Source organism: Pinus tabuliformis, chromosome 1_1 (assembly GCF_031772625.1).
Source record: "Pinus tabuliformis cultivar Carrire ecotype Pingquan chromosome 1_1, CPIR1, whole genome shotgun sequence".
Lineage (NCBI taxonomy): Eukaryota > Viridiplantae > Streptophyta > Pinopsida > Pinales > Pinaceae > Pinus > Pinus tabuliformis.
The window spans coordinates 762,056,657-762,067,346 of NC_142297.1; the positions used below are offsets into that span (position 1 = coordinate 762,056,657).

A 10,690-nucleotide genomic window follows, 5' to 3' on the forward strand; every position below is an offset into this window, starting at 1 on the left:
AAAGAAAAAAAATGCTGAATGAATATATTACTCTTATAATTTAAAAAATGAGGATGCTAAATATGTTGATATCATAATAGCAATAAATAAATATTTGCAACAGTTAAGTGTTGGCTTTAAACGTTTTGTAGAATTGTAAATAGACGTTTTGAGTACTATAAACGTAAGCTATGAATCATATTCCAGACAGTCTCTTCAAATTCTAACCACAAACGTAAACTGTGAATCATATTACAGACACAGTCTCTTCAAATTCTAAGCACAGTAACTTAGGAAGAAGCCATAGAATCGTTATATCAATCACAACGATAGCTAGTTATAAATCATGAGCGACATCTTCTGCTATCGTTGGCCACTCTCTGTTTGCAGACTTCTTCAGCACAGAATTAAACCGGGGGTCGTGCTTTCAGCAATTCAAGCTGAACTTCTAATATTCTTCAAGAAAGAAAAGTTTTATAAAAATAAAAAAATTTCTGGGAATTGAAAATGGAAATTGCTGAAATTTCTGGTCTGCACGAGTGCCCAACGTGGTGGTCTGAATTGCCCAAGAATCTAAAGGAAAACGTATTGGCATGGTTACCAGCAGAAAGTTTATGTAGATATTGCGGCGTCTGTAAAGAATGGAATGCCCTCTTTTCATGCACACAGTTCATAACTAATGAATGGCTTGCCGCACCTCCCAACAAAAAGCCATGGCTTCTTTTGTTCCATGACTGGAAGTCGTTGAATTGCATGGCGTACTGCTTCTTCACAGGCACGTGGAAAAGACTGTCCCTCGCCTTCTTAAGGAATCAATATATGGTTGCCGGGTTTTGGGTGAACGCCTCGGCCGCAGGCCTTTTTTTGGGAACTGTCGAGTCTATTAATCCTCGAGGCTATTATGAATTGAAGCGTATTGTGTGCAATCCTCTTACAGGAAAGTCAATAGAACTTCCCAGGATTAAGGATGACGGTATTAGGGCCATAGACGATGTTAACGACATAACCATGGTCGCGGAGGAGGGCCACGGCCACAATGGAAGCACATATAAAGTGATAGCTGTAGTGAGGTCGGCGCACGGAGACAGAGTAGAAATGTATGATTCGAGTTTGAAGTCGTGGAGTAGAGCGGGACACCTGCCACAGAATTTTCACACTTTGAGGATTGTTGCTTCCGGGGATTTCTTGTATGTAAATTCTGTGGATGTAAATTCTTCAAGGCAGGGCATCGTGGCTTTCAGCATCCAAAACGGGACGTCCGTCTTCACGCCGTTACCATTACAGGACGTGGATAATAGTAGCAGGCGCAACGTCCTGTTCACTTGCGGGTCACGAGTGCTTCTAGGTTCATGCATATCCGATACTGATGATATTATTATATGGGAGTTAGAGAATTCACACAGGTTCACAGAGATTGCAAGGATGTCTCTTAATTTGGATTCTCACAGAAGGAACGCTGGCATTCATTATGGAAGTTTAATGCTTCCTTTCCAAGGAATAAGGAATTTGGTTTGCATCACGTCGGGTGATGACGTGCTCGTTTATAATTTAAACCAAAAAACATCGACATGGCTGCCCAGATGTCCAATACACCAACTGCCCCAGCACACAGGTGGTATTCCAGCTTGTTTTGTCTTTGAAACTAGACAAGATATGGATGTGTAACTAATAAATCTTTTCCTTGTTCAGAAAGATCATTTCTAAATATTTTTCCCTCCATTTATTTGCTTATGTTTAAACATGTTAATGTTTTTTCTTATTATCTCTTGGTTTAAACACTTTTCCTTCAATAAAATTGGCATACATTAAATGATATCTATTATTATAGTACGTGCTTTATAATTAATTATTTTACATTGTATAATAAAATAAAAGTAAGGAAGACCAGTTTTGTTCAAATATAAATTGTGTTTTATTATACACCATCAAAGTGAAAGTATTATTCAGTGTTATGCTGAATAAGAATTATTTATCTCTTTCATTTAATATCTGCTCACTTTTCTTGATAGATCAATAAATTGCAATCTATTTTTTAACATCACTTATATTATAAGTCAAGTTAAATCAGTGAAAATTAATAAGATATATCTTTTAAAACTACACGTGGAGTTCATAAAAGTGAAAATGTGTATTTGGTAATAATGAAAATGGGACACTTTACTAAATGAAAAGTGAAATGGTGAATTTTACCATAAAATTCCAGAAAAATGTATATATTTTAACGATTATCTAAAAAAATTGTATATATTTTAACGATTATCTAAAATCTATTGGGGTTAAGTAAGATTGCGAATTACATTCTGTTGACATAATTTTAATTATGTGATAAATACATATTCTTGTATGTTTAGAGGAATAGACAATTAGGCCTCGTCACATAGGGTGTATTATGAGTCTTCCTATTATAATCACTAGGTGAGCCAGGTTTTCCATAGTATATGCTATGGGTATCAAATAAGGGATTTAAACATGGGACTTTGTATTAACATGCACTTACATTTTCATGGATGTGATATAGGCTTAATTTTGAGTAGTGAACCAAGTCATCTCTACACCATGGGTATCCAATAGAAGTGTGATTTGAAAACGGAAAATTGTACTCACATTTATTTATACTTTCACATGTTTAAGGGATATCTACATTGGTTACTCCTTAAAGTGTGCAAAAACAAGAGTTGAACTCTCTACCTTGTCATTATGAACTCAAATCCTTAGTATTGTGCCATATGTTTGTTATACATTTAAATTTTAAATATTTTTCTCATATTTTTTGGCTTTTATATTATTTTTGTTTCTCACACTAAGATTTGCAAGAAAAATTAATTGCATGTATTTTCATCAAATAGAAATATTTTTTGTTTTGATATTATTTTAGTATGTTACCATGTGCAATTTTATATGATTATTTTGTAAATTATAATAATCCAAACATTATAAAAATTATAAGTGAATGAATAAAATTAACTTGCAAGGGGGCGATATCCTTTTATAATGAATTCACCCAATCTCAATACCTACAAGCTACATGAAGAACATTGTTGTGATAACTCCAAGCCTTTTTCTTGACTAATTACCAGTGTTTTGTGTGAATAAATCATCTAACCATGCCACTTATTTCATTGGTAGGAAGTTCCATTTGGTGAGGTGGTGGTAATCATTTGATTTCATAGCTACATAACCATTATTTCAAGGATTTTCTAATTTTTGGTAAAGTAATATGGACTAGGATCTTGCCATGATTACCTTCTTTATTCAAGAACCATGAAAAAATGAATATTAATATACCTCCATTTTGTAAATTTTACTTAGAAATCCTATACAACATATTAAAGAGGTCATAATATATGTGTTATTTCATTATATTGTGTATGATATCTGTTTTTTCATTTTTTAACCTTGGTAGTCCCTTTCGATGTGATATGATGGATAAATATAATATCCATAAAGTGCCATAAATGGGGGAATTTTTAATGAAGCTTAGAAGGATGTCTAGTACAACCAATCTACAAAGGGAAACCACTTGACCCATTATCTCTATTTATTAAATGAACAACAATGTCCTTCTAAAAATGTATTCATGATATTAATTTTCACATTAGATTGAGAGTGATAAAGTGAGTTGTGAGCCAATTGAGTACCTAAAGAAGAAAACAATTTAGTCCAAAACTTTCGAGTGAAAATTGGATGTATGTAAGTTTCAATCAAATTCAAGATCCCATGTAGATTTTGTATTATTTCGATGAATGTTGTAATCATTGTGCTTTCCTTAAAAGGATGTGATTGTTACACTGGAAAAATCCTTCTTGCACACAAGAGAGATCTCCCTATATCCTTGACAGAAACTAGAAACAAGGAAGTCAATTAAACTGACCCTTTCCCTAAGTTGAACTTATTTGAATCATAATAATTAAATCTAATGGATGAGACTCTTACCTACACTAAATGCTCTAAGAATATCCCCTTTTGTGATTTGATGCAACTCTTCAATTCTTGATAATACCTCCAAACATCGACCATAACAGGATTAAAAGAACATGTGATATAATAATCCAAACAACTTAACCTAATGATCAAGGACATTAGGAATTGAATTTGCCTGAATAAAAATTATAAACAATTATAAACCATTCATTATTAAAATAAGACAAATCAATGGGAGAAAGTGATCATTTGTATTAATTAAAGATTAAGAGAATCCTTACATCCTCCGCCTTGATGTCATGAGGTCCCTCCCAAATTCCTTTAGTCTCCTCCTTAGATGACAAGATTACCAAGTTTTCCATCTCTCAGTTGTGACCTTCTCAATCCCTCTACCATCTAATAATTTTATAGGTCAAGAGGAAGAAGTTTTAGATCGAAAAGAGGAGGAAGAGACTCCTTAATTGAGGGATTAGGTTTCCATGAGGAAAGGGATTAATATGCATCATCTAAGGGTTATAGTTCGAATAGTGATCACTTAGAAGTTTTTAGATGGAAAATATTTGACTAACTATGTTGCTAGAATGTAATTTTTATTTTTACTTTCTTGAATTCACATGCATTGGTTTATAGTGACAGACATAGTGCAACTTTTTGATGTTCTTGGAGCTAATTCTGGAAAATGTGCTAGAAACTCTAGAAAAATCAGTGCAGGTGGAACTTAATAAGGTGTGACAACTATTTTACCCAAATTTCTCATCTACTTCAAGATATTTTAGGTTGTTGGACTTATGATCGAGCTTGCTCAAACATGTTTTTAGATGGTGCAAAGACCCATAAACTGATCTAGTGTCATGGGGACAAATTGAAATGTAATAGATTTCCCCCTAAAGCGTGAAGTCTGTAAAATAAGTTTAAAAGATTGAAGAGCTTTATTATTCAAAGGATCGGATCAGAGGCAATGATTAGAAACCTCCAGGGAACATTGAACGATTACAATGCAAATATGCATCAAAAACCATATTTGAGGTAAGCATTCCCATAATCAGAGTAAAGCAAACTCGATGAATAAGCATGGAAAATCCAAAATCATATAGATGGTAGGCACAACTTGGATGTAGTCATCTCTCTACATAACCATGAATATAAAATCTCCTCGCAACCTGGATTAATAAAACTAGATGTATGGTCCTAATCTCCATCTCTTCGATCATAGTACGAATCCAACTGTGTGAGTGAATGTTTCGAAGTCAAACATGAAAGAAACCACTTGATTACTGGTAATGATGTGAAACATTAACAAGTGTGAGAGAAACGACAAATAATGAAAATGGTTCCCAAGGTACTTCTAGTACAATCTATGAAGTGTGAATAGGTGATCTAAAGTCGAACACTCATAGAATGATTCGATCAAAGGCCAATGATGAAAACTTGTCATCGAAGGCAAGAAACCTGTCATTAAGACGTATAGTCTTCAAGGTACTGAAGGTTTCTAGATCAACTTCATAGATAATGAGTTGAAGTCGATAATAATTGAAATGTAGTACGAAAGCCTACGACTCGAAACACAAAGTCAAGTTTTGAAAATAATTTGAAATGACTGACTCAAGGATGGTTGATGTGATTGAAGGCTTGAATTTTCAAAGGGATTTTGAACTAAGGTTGAACTTCTTTTGAACACATGACGACACGATAATTGAATTGGTAGCATTTGTCTTAACGGTAATACCAAAAACCATGAAGAGTTTCAAATGAGGTTTGATTAATTGTAAGACAAATGGATTACCCAACCCAGATGTGAGTGTGACGGAGTGTCGTGTTTAAGAGCGACTTGATACCTTTAAAAAATGATAATGTAAAATGGATGCCTTTTTCCCAATTTCCCCCCTCCATTACTAACAATTACCTCTTTATTTTTTACAAGGTTGAGGAGGAAAACATATGCTTGGAGTCAAAGCTCATCCTTCAGATGAAACCATCAAAGTATTTTTAACGAACCCTAAGAAGGAATGGTTTGATCCCATTATGCTTCACTGGTCCTATACTATTTAGTTTTACAAGTCTACTAAAGAAGTAACTCGATGTCATTTTATTTTAATGAGTTTGAAAAGGACACAAAAAGAAAAATCATTCAGTTCTTTTAATGTAAAATTTTAATGAGCTCGGAGAAAGTAAAGATCTGTGTTTTTAAATTTTAGAGAATTAGAAGAAAAACATAACTAGACTCCTTCAGGTTCTTTTTCGTAAGTTTTAGTCTTTCGGGTCCAAAAAGGGATAAAATAATACAAGAGAGAACTCTATTGACCATGTTCATTTATCATATGCCTTTTTCATAAGTAATCCTAACTCAGTCCGTAAAAGGGGTAAACTTAGAGTGGAGGGTTGTTCATTTGCCTTTACGAGTTCGAACAAGTACTCGAAAATCATTTCATTTTGAAAGAGTATAAAATGGGTTTAAAAGAGGACTCCATGATTTTCGCTTTTCGTAAAAATTTTAAGAGCATGGAAAGTGATAAAAGTCTGCTAAATAATCAAAATGATTCATCCTTTCTATGTAAGATATCCTACACATTTGAACTCAATAATCACCGTAACTGCTAAAAAATATCATTCCCCCCCTCCGTGCAAAAAAAAGGTTTCAAATATAAAAAATAATATTTTTTAGCTTTAAAAAAACCCTATAAAAGAGGGAATAGTAAATTATTTTCACCATTTGAGAGTAGAGAGAGTTTTTACTACCGGTTGATGAAATGATGCACCACTTCTCCAGGTAGAAGACCTCTTATTAACTTAGCTTTTCATCCATTTAAAATTCCATTTTAAGCTTTCAATTATTTTTTTGGGAAAAGAAATATTTTTTAAAAATGTGGCCTCAACCCTACACTAGTTCCTTTCAGTTAGGCTTGCACAGGTAGGTAAAAGTTTCCATACGGAAAATCGTGGCCTGTGCAGAATTTTACTAGAAAAAACCACATAGCTATCCCTTGTCTGTAAAATGACAGTTGTACAAACAGTAGAGATTTATTTTTAAACACGTTTTTGGTCAAAAAGACATTAGATGGAATAAAAAATGGCTCTAATCCTTTTAAAATGGTCATTTCAGGTTATTTGACTATTCAAAATGGAGTGGAGGGAAAGAGAGCATGAAGGCAATTATTTTGGAGGTTTGGAAAATCTCACCACCATGTAGGATCTAAGAAATTGTGGCCTCCTAAAATAATGGCTCATTCCTGGGATGAAAGCACAGGTGGATGTGACGACATGGCTGGTAAGAACTTGGAAAGTACAGGAACAATATTTTGTGATCGCAAATCATCACATTACTATTGACACCAATGACATCTACTTATTGACTAGGCTATCTCATTAGGGAGCTGACATTTCGCTATTCAGGTAGAGGACAAGAGGAGATACTACCGATGGGTATCTACGATGTTTTTGCAAGGGTGCACCACCCAAGGATGACAAAATTTGTATTCATATCATCAAGCTCTTGCCTTTGAGGACCATTACTTTCACTGTTAGTAAGTTGTGTGGGTGTGCTACACTTCATTTGGTCACATGAGCATAGATGCAGATGACTGTCAAATGTTGGAAATCCATGGTGATCAACTGGTGCGAGGAATTAGTGGTGGACATGAAGGGCTAATTGAATATATGCAAGAATGGAAAACTGAAGAATTTTGGATATGGTGCCATTCTTGTTTCTTTTCCCCTAGAGAGGATTCCTATTCTCTGGCTACAACATATTCTAGCAGAAGAGGGGGACCTAGAGATGCATGCATGATGAGGTGGGTTGCACTGATGGCATGTCATGGTGGTGATGGACCAGTAGTAAGGTATACTCCAAAGTTTTTCAAATGGTTAGGTGACTAGATGGTTCTGATTGAGGACTTTCCTTATGTTAGGATGGATTACAGACATGATCCCCATATCCCACTTCGAGTCGAACCTCAGTGGCGTGATCTAGGTGAGAATTTTTCATTTTGACATATTTCCAAATTTTTAAATTTTTATGTGATTTTTGTCTTCAAAGGATAATTATCCAAAATGTATGTGTGGATGTGGGCCCAACACGACCAACAGGGCTGAGATGATTTGATAGGCAAGGTGAGCAACCTATAGCAACTGCGGAAGCTAAATCAGAGGCAAAAAATACCTTGACAGAGCTGGAACATAACCTTGATAAGTTGACTTTGAATATCCCTGAGACTGGGATGGATGACATTCCTCGCGTTTATCAAAGAGATGCAGTTGGGGTTCCAGGGCCACTTAGACATTTGCTATGTCAAGTTTCTCATGTTGTCATTTTATATCATGAGCATCATCATGCTTAGATGTTCTAGTTTCTAGGACCACATTTTGATTTTTGGTGTTATCATATTCAGATAATAAAAGGACATGAGGCCTTATGTCCTCGAATGACATATTTTGTAGACACACTTTTATACAAACTTTATTTTAATGAAAAAATACTAGTTGTTCCTATTGTTTATCTTGATAAATGTATGAATGAATATTGTTTTTAATTTACAAATGTTGAAAATATTTATTTAGCACATGATTTTCCAATGCATCTGTCAATGTGTTTAAATATCTCGTAATGTGTTGATATTCAATATAATCAAATTTCCTTTCGAAAATATGAACCTATAAAAACACTCTTAACATTGTTGGACTCTTTATTGTATAAACATTGTTTAAATGTAATTCCACAAGCTATGAATCTAACCTAATGATCAAAAGTCAAATACCAAATGTTATGGCATCAACTAATAGTGCAATCACTCTGTTATGGATCTAACCTAATGATCAAAAGTCAGATACCAAATGTTATGGCATCAACTAATAGTGCAATCACTCTACTATATTCCACTATGTTATTTGTTGTCTCAGCAAGACATATTCCATTAATATAGACTAGCTCATTGTTGGGTGAATAGATAACCCTTGTTGCAGAAGATAAATTCTGATTACTATGACCAACGCCATTAAAAAAGCTAATATAAGTCTGAGATAACGTCGACATCTGCAAATAAACTATAAACGAGATAAGAAAGAGTAGTAGAAAATGTGAAAAACATTAACTATCACACATATCTAAAAAATGGTAAACAATGTACAAATCTCCACCAACATTTTATGAATAATATTTCATTAGGTAAATACCATTTTTGGGCTTCCCAGAAGGAATACCATTGTAATCAACCAGCTCATAGGGTCATTTAGCTAATATGCATTTTATGATGTAAGGGCCATGCCACACGGGTTCAAACTTTCTTGAACCTAAGTTGTCATGAGCTTGATCATAAACCAAGGCTCGGTCACCTTTTGGATATGAACGAGGATTAACGTTTTTATCAAACTAAGCTTTGACACATTATTTGTGAGCCACTCTAGCTAAAGCGACATGACAAACATTTTCATGTAAATGTGCTAAATGTACACAACATTCTTTGTCTGTAGAGGTAACAGGTAATAATTTGATAACTAGTTTTAGGGATGGGATTTCACATTCAATGGGTAATATTGCTTCCAAACCATAAACACAACATCTTGGATGTACACAACCTTCCTTGCTTTTGGGTTCCAAATCTTATAACCATTTAAACAATCCCTATACCTAATAAAGATGCACCTTTAAGATTTACTATCCAACTTGGTTCTTTTCTCCTTTGGAACATGTACATATGCATCACAACCAAATACCATCAGATGTGAAAGAGTGGGTTTCTTACCAGTCCATACCTCATGTGGAGTCTTATCCTCCAGCATTGATGAAGGTGATATATTAACCAGGTAACATCAGTTTGCACTGCCTCTACCTAGAATTATGGTCCTTACCCAGCACCACTAAGCATACTGCTTACTTTTTCCATCAACGTTGTATTAATTCTTTTTTAAACTTTTTTTTGTTGAGGTATGTATGGAGTAGTCATCTGCTGTGATATACCACACTTCTTACAAAACTCTTCAAATTATTTCTTGCGTAACTCAACACCATTATCTATCCTAAACACCTTTATATTTTTCTCTATTTTGTTTTCCATGAGAACCTTAAATTCTTTCAAGATGTCAAAGGTATTATATTTCTTCCTGAGGAAATATATCCATGTATTCTTTTAGAAGTAATCTATAAATGATACATATTACATATAATTACCTAGTTATGGAACCGTCACAGGTCCAAACATATCACTATGCACAAGATCTAATATCTGTTTCGCCTTATTAGCATCAGAGGGGAAACTCACTTGATTTTGCTTGCCATATACACAATGTTCATATAAATCAAAATATAGAGAGTAATTAGACATACCTTCTACCATAGCATCACCATAAAGTATTCAAAGTCCCTTCTCTCCAATATGTCCAAGCCTTTCATACCATAACATGGTCTTTTCCCTAGAGACTACTAGATTTTCTAGTCCACTTTCAAGAAGCATAGAAATATTGCACCTGCCAATAAAATTACTACCCAAAAAGTTGTACAAAGGTCCAATATGAACTCCTCACATCAATAGGAGTGCTCCCCAAATAATCTTGCAGGTATATTTCTTGAACAATGTTTTTACACCTACATCATCCATCTTCCTTACAAATATCAGATATCTAGCAAATGTAGAAATATGCAGAATACCCAGAAGTGTTTTAATTCTTCCACCTTGAAACTTCAGCTCTAATTTTCCATATCCAATGACTATATGCTTCTTGTCATCCCTTAAGAAGACATCACCATCATAATATTTATCATATTCATAGAACCAATCCCTATGGGAAGTAATCGGGATGT

At 34.2% G+C, this 10,690-nt stretch overlaps 1 protein-coding gene across 1 annotated transcript; it reads left to right on the forward strand.

Annotated features, from left to right (window-relative positions):
* Nucleotides 1-486: 486 nt before the first annotated feature.
* LOC149216253 (F-box/kelch-repeat protein At5g15710-like) lies at nucleotides 487-1,644 on the forward strand. The gene has a single exon (XM_089389880.1). The coding sequence runs from the start codon at nucleotides 487-489 to the stop codon at nucleotides 1,642-1,644; it is 1,158 nt and encodes a 385-aa protein (XP_089246006.1).
* The last annotated feature ends 9,046 nt before the right edge of the window (nucleotides 1,645-10,690 follow it).

What these genes read in the sequence shown, in the direction of transcription:
- LOC149216253 (XM_089389880.1), top strand. Translation starts at nt 487, where the DNA reads ATGGAAATTGCTGAAATTTCTGGTCTGCACGAGTGCCCAACGTGGTGG.